The 25355-nt window shown below is 43.3% G+C and overlaps 2 protein-coding genes across 4 annotated transcripts in view; one reads left to right on the forward strand and one right to left on the reverse strand.

The window, feature by feature from the left end:
- The window catches only part of ADK (adenosine kinase), a 390229-nt gene extending 382792 nt beyond the window's left edge, over positions 1-7437 (reverse strand). For both annotated transcript variants that reach the window (XM_084795010.1, XM_084795009.1), the window contains exon 1: positions 7295-7437. In XM_084795010.1, the coding sequence (XP_084651136.1) occupies positions 7295-7356 (62 nt within the window). In that variant the 5' untranslated portion in view covers positions 7357-7437. The remainder of the gene's footprint in view (positions 1-7294) is intronic.
- Positions 7438-7597: 160 nt separating this feature from the next.
- Positions 7598-24932, forward strand: AP3M1 (adaptor related protein complex 3 subunit mu 1). Of its 2 annotated transcripts, none has more exons than XM_084794996.1 (9): positions 7598-7878; positions 13492-13767; positions 14372-14543; positions 18234-18371; positions 19191-19276; positions 20256-20389; positions 21250-21457; positions 22480-22624; positions 23035-24932. In XM_084794996.1, the coding sequence occupies exons 2-9, from the start codon at positions 13495-13497 to the stop codon at positions 23133-23135; spliced, it is 1257 nt and encodes a 418-aa protein (XP_084651122.1). In that variant the 5' UTR covers positions 7598-7878; positions 13492-13494; the 3' UTR covers positions 23136-24932. The 2 variants fall into 2 exon arrangements, with proteins under 2 accessions (XP_084651122.1, XP_084651123.1); XM_084794997.1 differs by lacking the exon at positions 7598-7878 and adding an exon at positions 7909-8288.
- The last annotated feature ends 423 nt before the right edge of the window (positions 24933-25355 follow it).

Consider the following 25355-nt stretch of genomic DNA (forward strand, 5'->3'; position numbering starts at 1 on the left):
CATGGAGCCACCTGAACGCCCTGCCCCAGCACAGCTCTTCATTGCTGAGCTATACTACCATTCTAAGACTTTGCTCCAGTTCATTCATTTTTCCTTCAAAACCATCTAGCCTGAGTCTATTTTCCATGTACGGGTTCAATTCTAAGAACTATATTTCTAAATCCATCTATTTCAGGTTTACATATTTCTTATTTATAACATCTTGTTTGGTTTTTGATGAGCACTTCTGTCTCGATAGATCTTTAAAATAGTTGTTTTGAAATCACTCCAACGGCTTTTAAGTGAATTTATCTCCGGGTGGCTCTACCTATTTTCTAAGAGTCTTCCTTCTTTCCACAACCTCAGATTTTCTCCTTTTTCTCCCAGCAGTTTTGAGGCAGGTCACCATGCAGAGCCCATGACCTCCAAGCCCAGTGCTCTTGTACTGGGTGACAGTTCCTGAGGCGGAGCCATCTGGCAGTGGGGCCACATCTGTCTTCACTTCAGGTCCACAGCTTTTTAAAGCAATACCAGGGAGCAAATGAGTTCAGCCTTCTAAGACAAGCGCAGCCCAGGTCCTTGTTTCACCCAGGGTACCTGGCTCCAGATCCCCTGCAGAGGTGTTTCCAGCAGTTCCTGAACACACAGTAGGACCCTGTATGCCATCCCTGATCTTATTCACTGAAGACATTTACCGTTTTGTTTTGTTTTGCATTGTTCTTAATTTCAGGGGGCCTGTTTGTTTCCTAAGGGTTCCACAGTGTAGACCCCTCTCCCAAACCCCTGAAGTTGCCTAGCCTGATCCAGAGCTTACAATCCTCCTGCCTCAAACTCTCTTGTGCTGCTACGACAGGTATATACCGCCAAGCACACCTCTTTTTAAGAATTTGGTTCTTTTCTTTTTAAAATTTACTGGAGGAGAATTTGGAACTGAGTAGGACAGCACGTGATAAGCAAAACCATGATAATAGCAGCTGTTCCACATCTATTGCTTAGGTCTATTCAACATGCACTGTGTTTTGTATTTACTTTCCTAATGGCTAACAATCATATGAAGTAGATACTCTTACTAAATCGATGTACACGTGAGAAAACAGAATGCACAAAGCAAGTAAACAATCTTCCCAAGATGATCAGCTATTAGGAGCAGGAATTGCACCGTATGTCTTGATTCCAGAAAACACCACCTTATCCACTGCCTTCCACCCTGACAAGAAAGCTCTTTATAACTATGTCCTTTGCCTCCCACCCCAATTGTTAGCATTCTGCACACAGAGGAGGTAAAAGGAGCCATGTTCCAGGATGACAGGGAGCTCATCAGCTTGTGCTTAGTCTAGCTGAGGTGGCAGGGATTGAGACCTGTCAACATGGGAAATCTGACTCAAAGATCTACAGTAGTACTACTCCGCCTGCCCCAGGCTTGCATGTCCCAGCACACATAGCCCTGTGCCACAACCTTTGCCCCCAACCACTACCTCCAATCCCCACCCCCCAAGAGGCCATGTAGCTCCGTAGCCAGGTTAAATTTCCTCAGCCCTTATAAAGTCATTGTCTGCCCCTTATAAGGTCATGTCTGGTAGCACCTGGAACTCCTCCTCATGCACCTGATGCAACCCCAGCACCTGGCCCTGGCTGACAATGTACACTTACCCTGCCCACCCTTACCTAACCCCCAAAAGGTTTAGCCTTTGCCCCACCCCCACCCCATTAAAGGAACTGTCTCACAGAAGCCTGCCTCCCAAGAGCCTGCTTCTGTTGTGCTCACCACTGCCTGAGGTCTCTTTCACCCCTGGCAGTTCTGCCCTCACCCCTTCCCCTCTCAGGATCCAAATCGACCCTTAACAGGCAGGGAAGCTGAGCATGAACAACAGTCTTATAACTAAAGTCAGAAACAGCCTTTAATGCCATGTTCCTTGAACTCAAGCACTTCCAGGTCTGTCCCTGCATACCCAGGACTAGTCACTCTGCCTCTGTCCCTCTCTTCCATGCCTCCTTCCCCCATGCCAACAACATTTAATGCACCCTAGTATGTAAAGCCCAGAAAAGGACTTTATGAAAACTGTCTAGAATGTGTTTTGTATTTCTACATAGCCTAAAGCCTTAAATGGTTAAACTGTAAATACAGGTGAAAAGCTTATCGTAGCTAGAACTGCCAAACTTAATTTTAGGCCACATTAATGAAGGTATAGGGTTTAGCGGGGTTTAAAAGGAGGAAGGGTGTCTATGCAACAACAGGCTTTAATTGAATAGTTATAACAACCAGACATTGTATAATACACCAGAGACTTTTTTGGTCTGAATACATTTTCCTCATTTAATCCTCTTTGCAGACTACTATGGGAACCACATGCTCATTGTATTAAAATTATCTTCCAGAGACTTTTCCAAAGGGGGAACGTGTTTCATAAGACATCACTAAAGATCTTCTCTGATCACCTGTGGCTTAAGACACAGGATGTATGGTGATGCAGGGGACTAAGGAAAATAAAAATAGAAGTGTGTAAGTGAAATGCTTAGGAACCAGTAATTGGAAAAAGCTCAGTGTTTACTGATTAGAAAACTGCTGTTTCCTTTTAAGTAATACTAAAAGTTATGACTCTTAATTTTTTTCCGTGTGTGTGTGTGTGTGTGTGTGTGTGTGTGTGTGTGTGTGTACACACTGGTGCATGTGTTTGCATACACGTAGAGGTAAGAAGACAACATTAGGTATCATCTTTGGGAATGGAGTCCACCTCCTTTGACACACTTGCCAATTAGCCTAAGGCTGCCGTGTCTCCATCTTCCCAGTGCTTGGCATTTTCATGTGTGTTCTGGACATCAAACAGATCTTCGTGTTTGCAGGGTAAGTGGTTAACCAACTGACCCATCTTTCCCCATATCTTTCAATAATCTTTAATCATTAATGTCAGAGGGAATCATGATACTTGGCTTTCCGGCTTCAATCTTTCCTAATACCAAGTCCATGGCTTACAAATATTTGCTCTGATGATTAAGCTGAGTTGTGTCTAAACTAGATAAGGCAGAACTCGGAACTGTAGAAACTACTTAGAAAGCTAAGAAAAAAAAAATCTAAGTGAAGATAAAGTCTACACCACAGAGAAACGGTGCTACTCACCAATACAGGACCCATGAGAGAGAGCTGAGAGTTAGGACAAGAGATGGGTTTGCCTGCATATGTGTGACAGTAGAGATCAGCTTGGAGATACTCAGCAGTTAAAACTAGCTTCTGAAGACTGCCTGTGATGGCAGCCTACAAACTCCAGCACTGGTGAGCTGGAACCAGGAAGACCAAAAGTTAGAGGTCATCCTTGCTTCCAAATTAAGTTCAAGGCCAGCCTGGATCACATGAGAATGCGAGACCTGAGAAGACACCGACAGGGATATCACATATGAAAATGCCCAATATGAAATTAGACACTTATTACCTCCGACTGCAATCAGGTCACGTCATCTTCAGTCCTCAATAGAGGACCTGCCTTCAGAATGACTGTCCTATAAAAGCAGGTACTTCCTGCATGCCTGTTAACTTCCACTCATCTTCCTTCCTAATGCTCAGGTTTCGTTTTCCAAAATTCTACTTAGTTCACAGAGAGAATGGCACCTGGATCTTACCTTTTGCTTTCTCCCCATACCCAGTTTTTAGCACCATGCCTAAAATAGCACGTACTTGAAAGACAGGCCGAAAGGAACAGCCTTGGCATGTGTTCAACACTGCGTGGAAGGTGGTATGTCTCCTTGGAGGTGACCTCTGAAGCAATGAACTTAGATAAGATTCCCGAAGGAGAGAAAAGGAAACTAAGTAGTCCTCGTATAAATGTCTGCTACTCAGTTTCTTTCTCCTGAAACCTACATGAAAACATGTTACAGACTGATTCTTTCTTTGAAATCTTAGCAACTGTCAAGGCCTGAAGAGCAACCAGCTCAAAAACCGAATAAAGACTAAGCAAGGAGGGCACTCTTGTCAGATGGGCTCCCCGAAGCAGCTTCTCGAGCTCAATAAGACTGACAGTCTTGGCCTGACAATCTCCATCATAGAGGTACATCTTCTGTACTGTAAGACGTTTAGAAGCATCACTTAATACACTGGTGGACGCCTCATGATGGGGAACAAAACAAGATCTCTGCTACACATTCCAGATGTTGTGGTTTACAAGGGGTCTCGCTGTACAGTTCTGGGTGACCTGAAACCCACAGAGCTCTGCCTGCCTCTGCCTCCTGACGGCTGGGACTGAAGGCGTGGGCTACCATGCCAGCTTTCTACTTGTTTTACATTAATTTCTTTGTTTGTTTATTGTGTGTGCACATTGGTGAGTGCATACCAAATGGGTTTTATTGCTGTGAAGAGACACCATGACCACAGCCACTCTTATAAAGGAAAGCATTTAACTGGGGCTGGGAGCACGGCAGCGTGCAGGCACACACGGTGCTGGAGAAGGAGCTGAGAGGTCTACATCTTGATCACAGCAGCAGAAGGGCACTACTTCACTGGGCCTAGCTGGAAGATATGAGCCTCAAAGCTCGCCTCCACAGTGGCACACTTCCTCCAACAAAGGCACATATACTCCAATAAGACCATTCCTCCTAATAGTGCTTCTCCCTGTGGGCCAACGCATTCAACAAGTCTAGGAGGGCCCTTCATAACCAAACCACAGCATGGGTCCTGGATCTGGACTAGCATGGGTCCAGAAAAAAGTTTGGCAGCACTTTTACCCTCTCACCAGCTCTCTAGCAGCACCTTTGTACTTTAACTACCCTCCCCCCACACACCCTGACCCACGCACTCTACCAAAATTATCATAAGGCTTTGCCAAATGTTTCTTCTAAGATAAAACTCCCCCATGGTTAAAAAGCACTTCCTAGGCTAAAAGGATGGTTCAGTGGTTAAGAGCATATACTGTTCTTGCAGAGGAACCCAGTTTGGTTCTCAAAACCCACATCAAATGGCTCAAAACTATCTTTAACTCCAGTTCCAGGGCATCCAAAGCCCTCTAGTGTGGCCTACAAGTGCCACACATTCACACAAACACACGCATATACACATAAATAAAAATAAAAACTATTTCCCTTAAGCTAACGGAACTTCTCACAAATTCTTAAATTCTTTCCCTCACATCTATAAATGCATTCCATTAATTTACTCGTTCCCCACTGACTGAGTCTATACATTAAATTGTGCTTATAATTTGAAAGGCATTTTAACAGTTAAACAAAATTGGTAGAAATCTCTTAACTGCCAGGCAAATCATAGAGTAATTTAAATCTAAATGCATTATCATATAGCAATACTAGTACAGTATAATAAAATTAGGAACAGTCAGTTCCAAAGGCCTGCACATAAAATTAAAGAGCTTTGTCCCACAGTCAAAATACGCACTCTTTTAACTTCATCTCTGCAGAAGGCACTAAGTTAGCATCATGTAAAGTGAATTTTATTCATCTGATTCATTTACAAATTTTAAACAGACACAAATGGCAGATATGCACCTGTTTTCTTTTTGGGAAAATTGAGATAATTATAAAAAATGGTTTTATTGGATTGTTATGGTATTGACTTAACATACATAGAATGCAGAAAGAGCGCCTGACATATACATATTTAAGTGTTAAACATTACCATGGACCATTTTAAAAGATGCATAAGCAAACAGAAGCATGTCTTGGAAATTGTGTAAACTCACTAGAATTAAATAATAAACTTGAATCCTGATGCGCTGCGTTTATATTTCCCTTCTTTAAATGTTTTATTTGAGCGTCAATAACCTCACCTGTAAAATATAAATGACCCCTGCCTGCCTTCCTTCCTTTCTTTCTTTGTTTATTTCTTTCTTTTGTTTTGAGACAGGGTTTCTCTGTGTAACAGCCCTGGCTGTCCTGGACTCGCTTTGTAGACCAAGCTGGCCTTAACCTCACAGTGATTCCCCTACCTCTGCCTCCCTGAGTGCTGGGATTAAAGGCGTGCGCCACAACAACCGGCTCCCACCTTTCTTTCAGAGACTTCTTTATGTCATTACTTCATATGGTAAGCATTGTTAAAATGGATCATCATTTATATAATGTATTGTTTTTTAATAAAAGAAAATCTAAGGTGACAGTTCTGTTAATTTAGTGGGAGCAGAGCTTCGCCACGTGTAGAGGTCAGAGGACAACAGAACACATTCGCTCTGTCCACCACGTGGGTCCTGGAGTTTGAACTTTGCATCCGGCTTGGCAGCAGATACAAGCCATACCACCGGCCCAGATAATCTTAATCTTAAATTTAAAATAAAACATCCTCTTTTTTTTTTTTTTTTTTTACATTCGTGGTATTTGGCATACCCTAAAACTCTGAGAATAGTAAGCCATTGGAAGGGATTTGGTCACAACCCCGTTCTACCAAGAACGTGATACAGGCCCCTAACTTACATTTTCTTTTCAGTTTTCAGTAAATTATCTTTTGAACATGGAGAAGATAGTTGAAATAAGTGAGATGTGTCTTGTATAATCAGTAATAGCCCACAGCTTTAAATCTGCTTGATGTGTCTATTTTTAGACAGAAAAAAAAAATCACTGCCTTCCAATGAGCACTTCAAAGTCATCAAACATTGCGCGCGCTGTACTCTATACTTATTAGGAAGAAATGCTTTTTTCACGGCTTTTTATAAGTGAAAGTTGTAACATCGATTACACGTGTGTCAGGTGTTGGGCGAGAGGTCTCTCTGCTCCTGCCAAATATGCAAAGAAAACAAAAGAAAGAAAGAAAGAAAGAAAGAAAGAAAGAAAGAAAGAAAGAAAGAAAGAAGACAAGACACTTTCTTAACTATTTAGCCAAATGCAACCCCAGTAAAGCCTAGGAAGTGGATTCGGGTCCCTGGTAGGGGTCTCCAAAGACGATCTCACAGGTGACGAGAAAGGTCAAAACGCTCTTCCACAACGCCTTCCGGAAAATCCCTATAATTTTATCTTTCGCCAGGGTCCGGGAGGCGCTGGGCTCCTTCCCGCTCTACTCCAGTTAAGGATGCAGCTCCAGATAGGTCCCTTGGGGTCGCACTAGCGCAGCCCGCGAGGACTCGCACGTGGCGCCAGAGGACGGCTTGGCCTCCGGGGCCAGCTGCTCTGATTGGCCAATGGCTGCCAGGCCCGGGGACGCACCTGAGCAAGAGTCCAAACCGAGAGGGCACAGGAGGCAACAGCAGCCACGCGGGCAGCTCCCGGAGCTGCAGGTCCTCCTGCGTGGTGGCCCCACGAACGCGGACACCATGCAGCGGCGCCGGCCCACGTGGGGCTCGGCTCGCTGCAAGCGCCGTCTCCCTCCTCCCCCACGTAGGGCGGCTCTTACCTCAGCGCTGGTGGCGCCTCCACCTTCAGCTTCTTGGGCTTCGGCTCCTCAGCAGCTGCCATCTTCGCACTCTCTCACTGTGGTTTGCCTCGACCGCGCGTCCCGCCCCCTCAGCCCGGGGGTCCCGCCCCTCGGCTCGTCCCCGCCCCTCGGCTCGTCCCCGCCCCCTTCCCCTAAGCCCCGCCTCTCTTAACTCCGCCCAATCCGTGACTCTAGTCCAAAGCCATTGGCTCTACGCGCGTCTCCAGGACCTCGATTACTACGGCGAGGGGACCCCCAAACGGAGTTAGGCTGCGAGTGAGCGCCTGAGTCCAGCGAGTGCCAATCTCCATGTTCTCCCAGACCCCGAGCCCCGTAGGAGGTTCAGATCCTCGGCCTCTGGAGACACCGTTCCTCTCGCTGAACGCCTTTCCGCTCACTGTGTCTTCGTAGCCCTGCTGGCCTCCTTGGCGCCTCTGAGGCTGCTGGTCAGGCAATCTGCCGGGCAGTCCAAGCGCGGGGTCCTCGCGGCTCTCTCTGCTGCTGCTGCGGCTTCGGTTCAGAGAGGACCCGGCACCAAATCACTGGCTCGCTCCGGTGTCGGGGTGAGTGTGAGGGCGGGGAGTGTCCGGGCTGGAGACGTTCCCCAAAGCCGGGGAGCAGACTGCACAGCTGGGGCTCGGCAGCCTAGCCGGTGCTGCGGGAGTGCTCCTGCCGCCGTGCCCCGGGGCCGCGCCTCCCGCTAACGCCCGGCCTTCCGGGCTTTCTAGTCCGCTGGGCCTGAAGGGAAACAGCAGTGCGCTTGTCGGGCCGGGTTCTCGAACCCTGGGCCCCAGGCGCGGGAAAAACGTCCTTTACAGTGAAGTGGAGTCATCGGCCCCCAGGTCTGGCCTTGGAAGGCAAAGTCCGCGATGAGCCTCGGGGAACGTCCGGTTTACATACTGGGTGGCGCCTGCAGGACCGAGCCTGGCACGGGCGAACAGTGAGGAGGGTGTTGTAGCGTCTCACGGGACAGGTGACAGGGCTGCTGACTGGGAAGGTGGCCTGGAGTATGGGAACGTGATGAGCGGTGCGCTGATTGGATGTCACGGATTTGTTTGACCCTGAAGCTTTAACTTCATGGTTAAAAAAAAAAACAAACGGCATTCTCATAGGAAGAGAAGGATGGTGGAGGTCGTGGTGGTGGTTGCTTTGCAGCATTTGGGAGTCTTAGAAACACATTACACAGAAATTTCCTGCAGCCAAGTATACAAATCTCCTTCCTCTGTATTTAAAGAAGGAAATATGTCCCTTTACCTTAGAGTGCTGTTATCTTCTGCTTCTCGGTGGCCTCCCTTTTAAATTTTTTTTGCATTGTTTGTTTTGTGTGTGTGCAGCTGCATGCCACAGTATACATGTAGAAGTCAGGCGACAACTTGTGTCAATTCTCTCCGTCCACCGTGAGAATCGAACTCAGGTCCTGAGGCTTGGTAGCAGACACGTTCCTCACGAGCCATCTCCAACTCCATCACCTTTGTTTTACCTGTTTGCTGTTTCTATGTAAGCACTACGCTGCGATGCCATTTCCAACATCCTACTGAGCTGTCACTAAAATTGCTTTAAGCAGTACTGCCGATATCCATTTGACATTGAATCATATAGTCTCAGTGTGGATTTAAAAAAAAAAAAAAGCTTCTTGGGGCCAAGAGATAGGTAGCTGGTTAAAGCACCGGCTCCACTGTCAGAGGACCTAAGTTCAATTCCCAGCATTCACGTGGTGGATGACAGCTGCCTGTTCTCCCAGGGAGATCTGACACCTCTTCTGGCCTTCTTGGGCACAACACACATACCCACTGCACAGATATACATGCAGACAGAACACCCACACATATAAATTAAAAATTTAAAGGAAAAAAAAAAGACTTGTGAGGCCAACAAAAGTTAAACCCTTTTTAATCCCAGCACTTGGGAAGCAGAGGCAGGCAGATGGCTGTGAGTTCGAGGCCAGCCTGGTCTACAAAGCGAGTCCAAGACAGCCAAGACTGCACAGAAAAACCCTGTCTTAAAAAGAAAAGAAAAGAAAAGAAAATCGTATGACATTTTTTGAGATTTATTTTTATTATTTTTAGTTGTGTATGTGTTTGCATGTGGGTATGTTTGCATGAGTGCAGTGTCCATGGAGACCAAGGGCAGTGGATCCCCTGGAACTGGAGTAATGATCTGCCTTACATAGTTGCTAGGAATTGAATCTGAGTCATTTTGCTGGTCCGGGGAGGGACAGGGGAGGTGTTCAGGACAAGGTTTCCATGTGTAGCCACCATAGCTGTCCTGGAATTCGATTTGTAAACCAGGTTGGCCTTGAACTCAGACATGCACCCCTGCCTCTGCCTCCCAAGTGCTGGGATTAAAGGTACTTGCCACCACATCCACCAAATCTGAATCTTCTGTTAAGAGCATGCTGTACATATGTCGTCTATCCAACCTGGAAAACAACACTTTTATATCACTGTATTTCCCCTATCGTAGGAATTGTTTCTTACTATATTTGTATTTGCAACTGATTAAGTATAGAAATTTTCATTCATCCTCATATCTCCAAAATGCCTATTTTATAACACATAGAACAGTTTGTTGAAAAGGAAAAAAAATTGCCAAGATCCTGGTTGAGAATCAGAGGAGCTAAATTCTTCTTAGGTATCATTGTTTCATATTCTTATGGGGGGGGGATGGAAGTTCAAGCGCGCATGCTCACACTCGCTCTCGATCTCATTTGAATGTTTGTGCAGGTATATACAACTGACCTGAGGTTTAAGTTGGGTGTCTATCTATGGTTCACCTTGTTTCCTGAGACAATCTGACTGAACCTGGAGCTTACCGGCTGGCTAGAACAGCTAGGCAGAAAGCTCTGAGGATCTGCCTGTCTCCAGTCCCCGACCCCCGACCCTTTACTCCACTGTTTGAGTTGCAGTAGGAACCACTGCCTCCTGTTTTTATTTTATTTTATTTTTTGGTTTTTTGAGACAGGGTTTCTCTGGGTAGCCTTGGCTGTTGTGGCTGGCTTTGTAGTTCAGGCCAACCTTGAAAGCACAGGGATCCTCCTGCCTCTGCCTCCCTGAGTGCTGGGATTACAGGAGTGCACTACCATGCCTGCCCGGCTTACCTCCTTTGTTGTTGTTGTTATTTGTTTTGTTTTTTAAACAAAGTTTCTCTGTGTGGCCTTAGCTGTCTTTGTACTCTCTTTGTAGACCAGGCTGGCCTTGAACTCACAGAGATCTGCCTGCCTCGGCCTCCCAGTGCTGGGACTAAAGGCGTGTATGTCAGTGTATGTCAGTGCTGAGTATCCAAACTCAGGTTCTCATGCTTGCTTGGCAGGCACTGTACTGACCTGGCCTCTTTCCATCCCCCGTTCTCTCCCTTTGTACATAGCCGGTTCTGTGCCTCCATTAAGCTCTGTGTAGCAGGAACACAAAGTGTGGTGAATGACTGTAGTCCCTGTTGCTTAGGATGTTGAGGCAAGGGATTGCTTAAGCCCGTGAGTCCAGCAACATGAGGCTGTATCTAAGAGGAAAAACAGAACACACTTTGTGTTTTAAGTACTTGCTTTCCAAGGATATTTTGACTGTTGTAATTGTATTGCTCGTAAGACCTCAGGATGAATGCGCATTTAGAAAAGGGGATTCGTGAAGCAGTTAAGCTACAACCAAAACTGTGATAGGTGTGTTTTGTGATTCAGAAGTCACATACACACACACAAACACACACACACACACAAATGGTGGTGGTTGTTTCTGTGTAGTTTTCTAAAAAATTTTAATAAAATAAGGAGCAAAGTAACTGCAGCTACTAAAAGCGTAAGTGGCTAAAGAAACAGGCTGATTTTCACTGCCCCGTGAGGTGTTGACTGTTAGGTACATTAGGTAGTTGGTCATAAAATGGATAGAAAAACTAAGATCTGTTTTCCTGTTGTAGAAGTTAAAATGATTTTTAAAGCCAAGCGCTGTTGGGTGCTGTAGTGTTACACTCTCATCTCAGCACAAAGGGTAACATCAGTAAATCCAGCAGCTGGCTTAACTGTGCTCTATTCTGAAACCTGAACTGCTGCCAATAGAAACAACTTTGATGGAAACTTCCCTGGAAAGAAGTTTTTACTAGCTTAAGAAAATGAGTGGCAATCTCGCTCTAAAATAAAGGAACTAGTCAAAAACAAGCAGCTCTCTCCGAGTGTGGTGGTAATGGAGCACCGCTGTGTTCCAGGGCACTGCTGGTTGGAACTGACCTGTGCTACTTCTTTTATCTCTAATCTATTATGTTTTCTCAACACAAAAACTAGAGCATGTTTTGCTTTCTACATGGAACATGTCCTTCAACTCTTCCTCTTAAAACAGCACATTGACTGTACTGTCTCCAATGATATCCCAAGCCAGATGTGGGCATTTAAATGAACTCACTAACTGTATAAAGTAGCACCAGTTTCCAAGCTGGCCTAAACTTTGTAGTGACTGTCTCAAAATACTTAACATTTCAGTACATTAGTTGTCATCACCACATTTTTGTTGTTTATTTTTTATCCTGAACTGACTTGATTTTACTGTGTTCTTGCTGGTCCAGGCTGGCCTTGAACTCACCCCGATCTTCATGCCTCCACTTCCCAAGTGCAGGGGTTTACAGGTATGTGCCACCACTCCCAACTTCACGTTAGCTGCGTTTCTAGTACTAGTAGTTACATGTATTTATGATTACCATGTTGGACAGCACAAGTAAAGGACATGCTGCTGAGCACTGTGAGCACTGCTGGGCACTGTGTGTCCGAATATGTGCCTGATAATTAGTGTATAAGAGGCAAGTTAGGAGCTGTTCAACTGTTAGCTTGGGATCTTATGTCTGACACTGAGTAATCTAAGGTAAATGACTTTTCTTCAACATTTGTCATAATATAAACTGAGAATAAAGCAGACATTTTTTCAGCCATCCTCCTGTTGCATAGTCTACAAACATTGTTCTGAGTTCCGTCTTTATTTTAAGACAAGGTGTCTTGTATTCCAGACAAAGTTCAAGCTTGTTATGTAATACAAGTGATAAACACCTTGGCCAAAAGCAGCTTGCGAAGAAAGGATTTATGTGGCTTACAAATCTTGATCACAGTTGTTCCCTGAGAGAAGTCAGGGCAGGAACATGGAGGAACACTGCTTAGTGTCTTGCTCACCTTCTCATATCACCAGGACCGCCTTCCTAGGGGTGACACACCCACAGTGGGCTGGGCCTTCACACATTAATCATTAATTAAGGAAGTGGCCAACAGCTAAGCCCACAGAACGGTCTGATGGAGGCGGCAGCTCCTCAGTTCAGGTCCTTCTCTTCCAGGCTTGCTTAGGTTGTACCACGTTAACAGAGCCAGCTGACACAGACTGTGTATTGCACCGATTACCCTAGGCCAAACCAAACTTGCATTCTTGGGATAAAGTGTACTTTTTGAAATTTGTTGCTAAACTTAGTTTTCTACAATTTAGAACTTCTCCATGTGTGTTCTTAAGTGATACTCATCTGTAATTCCTTACATTGCCTTTGTCTGGTTTTTATGTCAGGTCAATATGACAAGGATTTTTTTTTTCATATAATATATACTGATTATATTCTTTCTCCTCCCCCTGCCTGGATCCTTTCCATCTCCCTATGCGTTCCCTGTGCCTCACCCTCTCCCCTCTCCCCTCTCCTGTCGCCCTCTTTTTCTCTCTCCAAAAAAGAGAAAAGAAAAACAAAGGTAGAAAGAAAGAAAAATGGTCATCCTTGTGTTGGCCAACTACTCTGGTGCATGGGGCTCTATTGGTGAAAAATGATTTTGCTTTTCATAGCAGGTATCCACTATAAATAGTTGGTTAGAGGTGGGACTTGGTGTCTTCTTCCTTTTCTCTGCCCTGGGACTTTGTGTGGTTTTAATTTGTAGTGGTCTTTGTGTGGTGTCTCTGCAAGTTCATATTTGTATCAGCTCTGTTGTGTCTGGAAGATGCTGTTTCCTTGGAGTTGTCTACCATTTCCTGTCTCTTCTGCTTAGTTTCCAGAGGCTTGTGGGGAGGAGTGTGATAAAGACATCCTGTGTAGGGCTGCGTGCTCCAAAGTCTCTCAGTCTCTAGACATTGTCTAGCTGTGAGTCTCTGTGCTAATCGCCACCTACACAACTGTGCATTTACAGTGTACAATAGGTATAATGTCCTTGTCTTCCCCCCCCCCCTTTTCCTTCACAGAAAATGATCCACAGTCTCTTTCTCATCAACTGCTCTGGGGACATATTTCTAGAAAAACACTGGAAGAGCGTTGTAAGCCAGTCTGTGTGTGACTATTTCTTTGAAGCTCAGGAGAAAGCTGCTGATGTTGAGAATGTACCACCTGTCATTTCAACCCCTCACCACTACCTCATCAGTATCTACCGGGAGAAGCTCTTCTTTGTGTCTGTCATACAGACAGAAGTGCCACCTCTCTTTGTAATTGAGTTTCTACATCGCGTTGCTGACACCTTTCAGGTTTGTATCCATCCAACTGTTGTAACTAAACCACCCAAGACAGTTCAGGAAGACACACGTTCACGTGTGTTACTTACGTGTTTGATGTGCACTGCCTGACTTTCCATGCTAACTGATCACAATCTTATAAACACTTCTATGGAGCATGCAGTGGTGCACATTGCTGCTCTGTTTGTTTTTTGTTTTGTTTTAATATGTGGCAAATTATCTCATCAGGAAGCAAAAATGTCCTCCACTTAGCACTCTCTGGATCATCACAAAGTTTTTATTGATCATGAGCTCTTCTGTATTTACATTTTCTATTTATGTGTTTGGGAGTGGGTTAATCAGGGAAAAGTGAAGTCTATAGCTCAAATTCAGGTTCATGTTTCAGTACTTTCTGGCATAATATATAATAGGAATCAACTCAGAGTATATACAGTAAGAAAATGCTGAAGAGAAATGTTAGGCCTTGCTTGGAGAATTTTTTCATGTCTATAAATTTGTAGCATCTTAAACTGTGAGTTTAGCTACTGTTAGCTTACTCTTCAGAACAAAGGGTATTATATAAAAGCAAGCCTTCCTTCATGCTTTCTGTTATTCAATATCATGAATGTTTTGTTAGGACTACTTTGGTGAGTGTTCAGAGGCTGCAATTAAGGATAATGTGGTCATAGTATATGAGCTCTTGGAAGAAATGTTAGACAATGGATTCCCACTGGCTACTGAATCTAACATTTTGAAAGAACTGATTAAGCCACCAACAATTCTACGTTCTGTCGTCAATTCTATTACAGGTATGAAAAATGAAAATACTATGTTAGGAACTGGTCCATTGAAACTTTTAAAACACTTTATTTTTGCTCATATAACAGATTTTTAGGGTAGTCTAATTTGGCCAAAATTAAAGTTAACAATAATGTCTAAATGAATATATTTTTATTTTCTTTTTTATTTTATTCTCTGCCCCCATACTGTTGCCCCATTAGAGTGAGTATGTGTGTGTGTGTCTGTGCGCGCGCGCGCATGGGCCCACACCACATGCACACGTGTGCTCGTGTTCATGCATGCCGTAGCATGGGCATGGAAATCAGAGGACAGTTTGTTGGAGCTGGTTCTCCCATTCTGCTATGTGGCTTCTAGAGACTGAACCAAGTCTTCAGGCATGGCAGCAGATGCCTTTACCCACTAACCCATCTGGCCAGCCGCCCTTTCTTTCTTGGGGGGAGAACAATAACAAAAACAGATCATGTGAGATCAGATGTAGTTCACATGTGTAATCATAGCACTTAGGAGGCTCACCAGGGAACTGCTATGTTCACGGCCAATCTGGAGAATGAGAAACAGGTTTCTTTTACTGAAAGAGGCTCAGTCTTGCAGGACAAAGTACTTTTAGAGTTAAGAGCATAGCTGATTTTTCTATTACTAGGCTTAATGATCAATACTTCAAAAAATAAAAACAATAAATAGAAATTAGTTCATTTGTAGAACTCATGAATATTGGGATTTATGCCTTTTTAAAAAATAAGCTTTCAATTGGGTTTAATTCTGGACCAAATCTAGAAATTAAGCATACTCAAACAATCTTTTGATGTTTTAAAATTCTTCTAGAAAGAGTAGGCTTGATGGTACAAGCCTTCAATCCAGCATTCAGGAAATAAAGGCAGGTGGGTCTCTGTGAATTTGAAGCTAGCCTGGTCTACACAGCGAGTACCAGGACAGCCAGAGCTACATAATGGGATCTGTCCAAAAGAAAAGTCTCCTAGAGAGAGATTCTTACGGAATGTTACATGCTACTCCAGCTGTACTGTCCATGTTCAGCAACTTTAGTCATCTCTTTACCATCGAGGGAAATTACTCTCTGGGAAAGTAGTTTAAAAATATAAACACTTAAAGAGCAGCTCCATATTTCATGGACATTGATTATAGTGAGGCATTAGAAATCTCTCACAATATTAAGGGGCATGAGACACCACAAAATCAATAAAAAGTTAGAGATAGATAGGTATTTACAAAGAGAAATATTCTACAATGTTTACATTGATTATCTCTAGCTAAGAAAACACCTTATTTTTGCTTTATGCATCTGAATGTGTGTGAGTGTGCATGGTGCTGTGCTCCATCATTCTCACCTGGGTCCTTTTCTGAGAAAAGGTTTCTCTGAATCTGAAGCTAGCCTGGTGGCCAGCAAGCCCTAGCCATCCTGTCTCTACCCCAACAGTCACAGGTGTGTGCACAGCCACGCCCATCTTTTTATGTGGGTGCTGGGATCTGGTCCCAATGTTTGAGTAGCAAGCACTTTTATCCACTGAGCCATCACTCCAGCCGACTTTAGAAGACTTTTTAACTTTTAAAAAAATGTATTTAATAAGAAAAGTTGCTAATGTATAATGTAAAACTGTAGCATGGGTTGATAACATATAAGAGACTGGTTCAGGCTGGATGTGGTGGTGCATACCTGTAACCCCAGCTTCCAGGGCAGCTAAAGGAGAACAGCCGTGAGTTCACAGCTAAGCTGGGGTACAGAGGAAGAAAATGGACCTGGGCGTGTAGTTCATTGGTGGAGTCTTGCCTAATATGCTCAGGCCTAGATTCTGTTTCCTAGTACCACACATACGTACATGTACCAAATGGTTCAATAGATGAAGTAATCTTGAACTACCAGGTGCCCCAAACACAGGACCCTGCAGAATCAGTAGAGTGTAGAATAAGATAGAAAAATGAGAAGCCCACATAAACTGGAAGGCTGTGTTGTGTTAGCCCCTCTAGCAGAAGTAGAGCTGTTTGTAATTGAACACTGAGGGACATGCTTAGGCAGTGAAATTGGGCTGAGTGTAATAGCAAATGCCTCTTGTCCCAGCTGTGTGGGACATTTAGCTTTTATCATGAAGCAACTGGGAAGCACTAAAGGTTTCTGAACAGGGAAATAACATGACTAAAGAATATTTTTCTAATAACTCTTGGAAAGTAATAGGCTGGAAACAGGATAGCAATAAATAGACTAAAAACGTGTTAGTCTTGTTAGCCAAGTTTAGTGACACCCATAATCCTAGCACTTGGGAGGCCAGTGGGGGGGGGGGGCAATCGCAAGTTCTAAGTCATCCTGGGCTACATACATTCCTTGTCTTTAAAAACTAATCTAGACCGGAATGTGCTGTGTTGCTGTGTGACCAAGGATAGCTGAACTCCTCTGCCTTCACCACCTTACAGGTGCCGGCGTTGAAGTACGCCCTCCATCCTTCAGTGCGGGACTTTATGCATCCCAGGCAATCACTCTGCGTGCTCTGTCCCCAGCCCTGAAACCACGTTTGGAGTGGTTTTGTGTGTAATTTGTTTTGGTTTTGAAACAGAGCCCTACTATACAGCTTAGTTAGCCTCCTGAGTGTTGGAAATAGGAATATGCTGCCTGTCTTGCATCCTGTTTTGATTTTTTTATTTATTGCTTTATGAAGGCAGGGTCTTGCTGAAACTTACTATGTAGACCAGGCTGGCCTCAGACTTACTTCCATCCTCCTACCTCTTTCTCTCAAGTACTGGAATTACAAATCCCACCCCCTATGCTGTATTTTACAACTATAAAGTTAAAAAAAAAAAAGGAAAGAACAAAAGAAAATAGAAAAAAGTGGTGAGTGCTACTTATGGGGAAATATTTAAAGAAGTATGCCCAAATGTTAGTGGTAGGTGATATTAGTCATTTAACAGGTTCTTTTGTTTATAAAATTTACTGCCGTTACTGTTGTTCAACGTGCGTTACTTTTGAATGGGAAATGTAAACTAAGCAAAATGTTTAGTGTGTCACAGTGGAAGTCTTCTGATTGTATAACCATATATAGGCAGTTTGCCAGGAAGCAAGTAGAACATTAATGCTGTTTCAGCAAAAGTGGTGCCTGATATAAAGAAAGATGTGGGGGGTTTTTTGCTTTGTTTTTGCTGTATTGGGGATTGACTATAGAGCCTTGCACATGATTGGCAAAGGCTTCATCACAGAGCTTCATTCTCAGTAGTGTACTGACGTTAAAGTGGGAATGAGCAAAAATATGTTTTTCATCTAGTTACTCCACAGAGAGTGCAGGCCTTCAGGTAGAATTCCTCTGAATACCAAAGAACCAGGTTCTGACTGTGTATTCCCAGTGGAGATTTCTCACCAGCAGGTTGTCAAGTAGCCAGCCTCTTTTTCATTGCTGGCAGCAGGACAGGACTCTCTTGTTGAGCCACTGGAATAACTTAGGTTACTACTAACACACAGGAAGCAAAAGAAAGATGGTGCATTTATCTTGTTCTAACCAGTGGACAGAGGGGTCCATGGCCTGTGTCCGGCATCTGGCATGGAGTATGTCTCCAGCAGTTCTGGAGACCATCCCTGACTGTAGTGAAGAAAAATCCAAACCCTGGAGTAGAAGCTAAAGCATATATTTTTTCTTTTTATAATAACTTTTCTGACAACCATTGTACATATCCACTTTGCTTTCTTCTTTTCTAATTTCTAGGCAGCAGTAATGTTGGGGATACCCTCCCCACCGGGCAGCTGTCCAACATCCCATGGCGCCGAGCAGGAGTAAAGTACACGAACAATGAGGCCTATTTTGATGTAGTTGAAGAGATAGATGCAATTATAGATAAATCAGGTAATTATGTATTTGTGGTCTTATGGGAGAAAAAAACTTGAGTTGATACAAGTTGGATTGAAAACTGAAATCCCTTGGCACAGTGGTTTTTTAGCAGGAAAAACATTCATTTTCTAATGATTTATAAATCTTTCTATTCTGCCCAGTGGTTACATATAATTATCATAACCACTAGTTGAGATATTGCCAGATGTTTTAAGTCCCTCTTGCAGTTGCTCATCTGACAGGTGTTATATAACCGTGGTACCTATGCTGCTTCCTGACTGTGTACAATGCTTCAGCTAAAGGCCTTTTTTGGTTGTCTTTAACCAGAGAAAACAGTGGTGGTAAATATTAGTACCATAAAGTTTTATTTTAAAACATCTCATTCTGTCCTCACGATTTACACATAAGGCAGCCAAGACTCAGGACTCTGTGGCCTGCACCACACAGCTAGTTGATCGTGAGGTGGGTGACTGACTGTGGGTAACAGGCTTTATCTCATCTTCTTTCCATTATCACCTAAGTCTATAGCTTAATCCATTTCATGTGAAACCTGCATCATTTTTAAATTGTATTAAAATATTTTAAGCTTCTGTCCAAACAATCTTACAAGACTGACTCTCCAAAGGTTTGGTCTTCCTTAGAATTATACCCTAGCCAGTTCAGTGTGGCCAGTGGGAAGCGCTGTGCAACAGATCCTCTCCACTGCCCTGTTAGAGAAGTGCTAAGCTTTGTAATCCTGACGCCCAGGCTGTGTTCCCATGACTCAGGTGCAGTGAGAGCTCTAGAGAGACCCAGATTCCATTAGAGTTATCAGCTTCTTCTTCCTTTCTTTAGGATCTACGGTCTTTGCAGAAATTCAAGGGGTCATTGATGCTTGCATTAAGCTATCTGGAATGCCTGATCTCTCTCTCTCTTTCATGGTAAGCTTTGATCTGTTCCACACTCTCTTGTATGCCTAATAGATTTGAAATGCTAAATGATACAAAACTGAGATAAAATTAAACTCTATTTTACTTTGTATTCCTGTGTGTGTGTGTATGTGTGTGTGTGAGAGAGAGGGGGGGGGTGTGAGTTGACACGCATTTCCAGGGCAGAGGATTCTCTCCTTCCACCATGTGGATCCTAGAGATCAAGCCCTGGTCCTCGGGCTTGGCAGCAATGCCCTCTCCCTGCTAAGCCGTCTCTCCAGCCCTGAAGTTTATTTATTAGGTTACAAAGGATTATCTCAGAAATATTTCTAGCACAACTTTCCAGACAGTAGCTGACACATTCAGCATGGCCTTTATGGAAAGGTCAAAGAGAAGTCTTTACCTAGAGTGTGCTAGAAGTGGCTCAGAAGTCACTGTCTGGGCTTTTGTATCTCCTCTGTCGCTTTGACTGAATATTTGCTTTGCTTATGTAAAGGGGTGTTGATAGTTCACCTCTTTTTAGATTTAGCATGACACACTGCTAAAAACAGCTAAGTGAAATGTTCTGGTTCCATCTCTGTCACCTGTTCCTCTTAACTTTCCTGTTGTTGTTGTTTTTGTTGTTGTTTCTTGAGTCAGGGTTTCTCTGTAGACCAGACTGTACTCACAGAGATCCACCTGCCTCTGCCTCCCGAGTACTGGGATTAAAGGCGGGACCAGCTTCTCTTGACTTTTTTGAACCTCACTTTTCATCTATGGAATACAAATAATGCGACTTGCTTTTTCTCCCCATAGTTTATAAACTTCAAGTAAAGTATATAAAATGTTTGTAAACATTAAAAGTTATAAAACTACTAGGTTACTTTGATGTTGTCATAATAATTCTTAAAATGCTTTTAGAGTGACTTGGAGAACATATTAATTTATCATGTGTAAATACTGTTGTCATACTCCTTATACTCTGTGCCTATGGCTTTTTCTTTTCCTGCAGAACCCAAGGCTTCTAGATGATGTCAGCTTCCACCCGTGCATCCGGTTCAAACGCTGGGAATCTGAAAGAGTTTTGTCATTTATTCCTCCAGATGGAAATTTCCGACTTATATCATATCGTGTCAGCTCACAAAAGTAAACTGATGCATCAGCCAGAATTTGCCAACACAAACAATTTGAGTAGAACTCCCCTGTTCTCATTTCACTTTTACAGTTTAGTTTGTCAGTTTATCTTTGCTAACCTAATGAGAACTGGTGAGAATATCTAGGCCCCTAAAACAGTCAGTGTTTCTGGACCTGAAAGTGTAGAGATATAGGAGACAGAGAAGGTTAAAATCTATAACTCAGAGCAAACCCTTGGCTTATGTACGGCCTGGGCAAAGCATGACCTTGGTGCCTAATGAGACAGCGATGCCCTAAGACATTCCATAAACCACCTGCTTCAAGTCACTGTTCTCTACCTTGGGGGTGGAGGTGGTTCTTGTTTTTAAGACAGCCTCTTATTTGTAACTCAGGCTAGCCTCAAACTCTGGATCCTCCTGCCTCCACCTCCTGAGCGCACATTCAACACTTCAACATTGTCAGCAGTAGCTAACTTGTCCCTTTAAAATATCAGAAAGCATTTGCATAACAAGACAAAACTGAAACTTTCTGAGAAATTATTTCTTAGCACTTTAAGTTATTTTAATGCGCTCTTTCTCTCTCGCTCTCTCTCGAGTTTTATCCCTTTATCCCTGTTGTTTATATGGTATTGAAAGCAGAAAGCAGGTGTCTGTTTGGTTTCTGTATTTGTTGACAACCTACACAGTTCTAGCACACTGGTACCAGAACACTGTACTGTCCTCAGACACCTAGTGCATAGACCGCATCTTCAGGGTGTGTGGCCCTGGGACACAGTTACAGACACACGGGACACATACTACATCTGGAGTTGCCTCATATCTTCCATTGTGTACATATGTACTTTTATATCTTTCTCTCTGTGTCTTTTTTAGTCTAGTGGCAATACCAGTGTATGTGAAACACAGTATCAGCTTTAAGGAAAACAGCTCTTGTGGCAGATTTGATATAACAATTGGACCAAAACAGAACATGGGAAAAACTATTGAAGGAATCACAGTAACTGTTCACATGCCAAAAGTTGTGCTGAATATGAACCTGACACCAACACAAGGCAGCTATACATTTGATCCAGTCACCAAGGTACAGTCACTTCAAATCCAGAGTGAGCAAGTGCTTTGCAGTCTGTTTTGTGGTTGGGGGTGGTCATAGTAGTTAGGTCTTCAGAGATCTATAAAAGTTGATTTTTCTCTCAGCGCCCTTGCTTCCTTATATAAAAAAATGGTAAGTTTTCAAAAGCAGAATAGAGTACTTGGTGTGTTTGGTTGGTTGGTTTGGTTTGAGAACAATTGTAGCCCAAGCTGGCCTGGAACTCAGAGCCACTCTGTGCTAAATTAAAAGCGTGTGCTACCACATTTAGCTGAGAAGGTGTAATTTTGAATAAACTCATAGAGCATTTGGGGGGGGGGAGCTGGGGTATTTGGGGTTTTTTGTTTGTTTTTACTTGTTTTTTCGAGTTTTTTGATGTAGCCTTGGCTGTTGTGGAATTTGCTATGTAGACCAGGCTGGCCTTGAACTCACAGACAGGCCTGCCTCCACCTCCAGAGTGCTGAAATTAAAAGTGTGTGCTACCTTGGAGCTGGAGAGATGGCTCATTAGCTAAGAACATCAACCTCTGTTACAGAACACCCATTTGGTTCCCAACAACCACATTGGAGGCACACAACTGCCTATTACTCTAGCTCCAAGGAGTCTAATACTCTCTTCTGGCTTCTGTGGGTTCTGGACTCACATGCACAAACCCACATAGATAAACACGTACATGTAAGTAAAAATAATTATTTTAAAGGAACATCTAACATCTTAAGAATTCAAAGAACTCTTCAGGGACCATGTAAGACGAAGCATAAGCGTCTCCCATCTGTGGCCCTCACCCCCAACTGCAGCCACACTCTCATCTAGGACTCAGCTTCCACACAGGTGCATTTGCTTGAAGAAAGGATTCTGTATCTGGACGTTTAATGAGAATAGCATAAGCCAATTGTCTATTCCAGGCTTCCCCTGTTTTCCAAGACTACTTCATTTTGTAGAGAAGTTTATAGTATCTGTTAACCTATGAGCTTATCTTTAACGCATAGTTCAGATATTTTCTTTGTCTTTTTAAGGTACTAGCATGGGATGTGGGGAAAATTACTCCACAGAAGCTCCCAAGTCTTAAAGGACTGGTAAATTTACAGTCAGGAGCACCCAAGCCAGAAGAGAATCCAAGCCTCAACATACAGTTCAAGATCCAGCAGCTTGCTATTTCAGGTAACGATAAATTTGCTAAGTGTTTAGTGGAAATTGGGGTCAGGAGTTGGGAGAGCACTAACAGTCCCACCCTAGAAAGAGCAGCAGCTTCAGTCTGCATGCTGTTGCTGGCCTCCAGGCACTAGGAGTTTGGGAGCACAGCTTATCTCACACATACCCCGCTTCACCGTAAGTTCCAGAGAAGCAATTATTTGTGTTCACAGAAAGTGGAATTAGCTAGCCACAGGGGCATCTTCACTAAGGCCATACTCCCCAGAGTACAGCATGTGGGTGATAGAAAAGGGACATTGTTTCCAAAATAATGAATGGAGCACTGTGCAGTGTCACATCTAGGGTACAGGGTTTATTGCTAAACAAATACTGCACTGTTATGGGGATAGTAATGATTTGTTTCATTCTTTTTAACACAGGCTTAAAAGTGAATCGCTTGGACATGTATGGCGAGAAATATAAGCCATTTAAGGGAGTCAAGTATGTCACAAAAGCTGGGAAGTTCCAAGTGAGGACATGAGAAGAGGCAAACTTCCTCAAGATCAGTTTGTTTTTCAAGTGTCATTACAATTTATTACTATTAGGTACCGAGTGGGTGGGAATACATATACAGCATTTGTGTCAAGCTACACTGCTAACAAAGTTGCTTAGTAATCAATGTAGGGTTCTTAAGGAGCTTTAAGCTAAAGAAAGTTTTCTAAAGACTTAGCTTATTTTCTATCTTTTCACTTAGGAAAAGATTTAGATGATTTCTTCCATGGGGGCTACCAGCTGAACGCTGCGCATTATCAGTCAAGGCAGAAGGCTACAGTGATAACCTCTCTCCTAAAGCAAATGAACTGGTCTCATCCATCAGCAGGAACTGTCTCAGTCCGTGATGTGTCAGGTGCTGCCAAGTGTCACACCTGATTTTAGCCATCTCAATCAGTGTCCCAAGAGAGGAGATTGCCCCACCTAAGAAGTTTACAGAAAACTGCCTCTTCAAGTGTTTGCCTTACTCAGCTTTTCACTTGTGCCATTAAGCAAGCACTGTAGCAAAAGCCACTTCCACATGGTCCTGGCAGGGAGCATCACAGCTCCATGCTCCATTCTCACTGTATGTGGTATTATATTTTTTATAAATAAGATTTTTATGTAAAGCTCAGATTTTGATTTACAAAGACCTTGCTGCAGTAAATACACCATCAATCTTGTGCCACCAGTCCAGCTGTCAGATAGCACAGTCAAATCATTTGCATCAGAAGGGCAAATACTTTATTAAGACAGTGAAAGGGAACTCTACTTCTGCCGTTAGGAAGTCATTGCAGGCACAAGTGTTTGTGCTTTCAAACAAAGTAGTAAAAGGAAATTAAGCAAACCTTTGCCATCCTCATGTTTTATTAAAGCTTTATCTAGTTAGCCTGAAAGCCTCATGCCCTAGTCCAGCAAGAGGAGGAAAACATGTGTTCACTACTGTTAGTCTCTTCTCTTTTTCAATCTTTCGTCTTTTTGTGCATAAGTAGTTGGATCTGCCTGTATGCCCTGTGTTTCCCAACACCTTTTTACAGTATGTACACCCCAAGGCCATTGTGATAGACACATTCCCAAAACTATTGTTGAAATGCAACTGAAGCACTCTGGTGTCTTTGCTGTGCTGTGTGCATGGAAGAACATTATACTGAAAGTCAAACAGAATCCTCAGTAATGATTTATACCGGTTGATCCTTAACGCTTAGAAAGTCAGTCTGTGCCTCATCCCATTCTCCATCTTTGGCTTGGAAATCCTTGTGCAGTGATTTTGCCTCATTAGACGCAAGAAAATGGAGGAAGGCTGAAAGTCAGGACAAAAGTGCTTGCTCTTCCTAGTCCCCTTGCTTTCCTTCGACTTCTGTGTTCCTGTCCTCTCATCTGTCCTTTACATGCGAAGTCATCCCTCGCTGGAGTGTTGATGGTGCAGCAGCACCTCAGCTTTTGCCCCCATCTAATGAGCAAGGCCAGCTGTTGCAACTTCAAATAGAAATTTCTTGAGTAGCCAATCATTTTTCTAAGTCAAAATGTAAAATACCTATTCTCTTTGACTAAGACTGGTCATCTAGTTCTAGTACCTTGTTCTTTTACCTCACAAGCTTTATTTCTTCACGGTCCTTTATCTCACCATCCATACCTAGACTGTATGACTTCCCTCCTGTGCAGTCTTGTCCATCAAAGTAGAGAGAGAACTAAAATAGCTAAGCGGACTGCATTCTTTTACAGTTAAATTGGTATATTTATTTTGAGAGAACCCAATATGCCCTTTCTCTAGCTCTGGCTACAATGTCAATAAAAAATGAAAGCAACATACTGATAATTTTTAAGTTTGATTGTTGATGGAATATTCTCATATTCAGGCTGTGTTAGAGCTGGCTGCACTGAATTAGTTTCTTCTGTATCCTAAGGTGTTACAGTTGCTCAAACATTCAAAGGGCCTTTTCCGACGTAGCACATATTCACAGCCATTCATCTTTTTGAAGTGTCCTCTTTCTGGTCACAAATGATCAAAACTGCCTTCCTTACCACTTCAATAGAGATCCAGGAATACTCAGTATTAAAAGATTTTTCAAACATGGAGTTTTGATTAATCTAGCATATTCCTTTTTTGTTTTTTAAGTAACCATGATCCAAGAGCAAATAAAACATGCTTATTTTCTTCGTGAGGTAACCCAACCCCTTCCCCACCATAAGAATTCAGCCCATGGCTTCATTCCTTAAATGGTGCTACAGA

This window comes from Acomys minous (genome assembly GCF_964271855.1).
Source record: "Acomys minous genome assembly, chromosome: 9".
In the NCBI taxonomy this organism is placed as follows: domain Eukaryota; kingdom Metazoa; phylum Chordata; class Mammalia; order Rodentia; family Muridae; genus Acomys; species Acomys minous.

Bases quoted from the DNA above. Each gene is read 5' to 3' on its own strand.
- AP3M1 (XM_084794996.1), top strand. From the start codon at position 13,495: ATGATCCACAGTCTCTTTCTCATCAACTGCTCTGGGGACATATTTCTA. The intron at 13,768-14,371 runs GTTTGTATCCAT...ATGTTTTGTTAG, and splicing joins GCGTTGCTGACACCTTTCAG to GACTACTTTGGTGAGTGTTC. The intron at 18,372-19,190 runs GTAATTATGTAT...TCCTTTCTTTAG, and splicing joins TGCAATTATAGATAAATCAG to GATCTACGGTCTTTGCAGAA.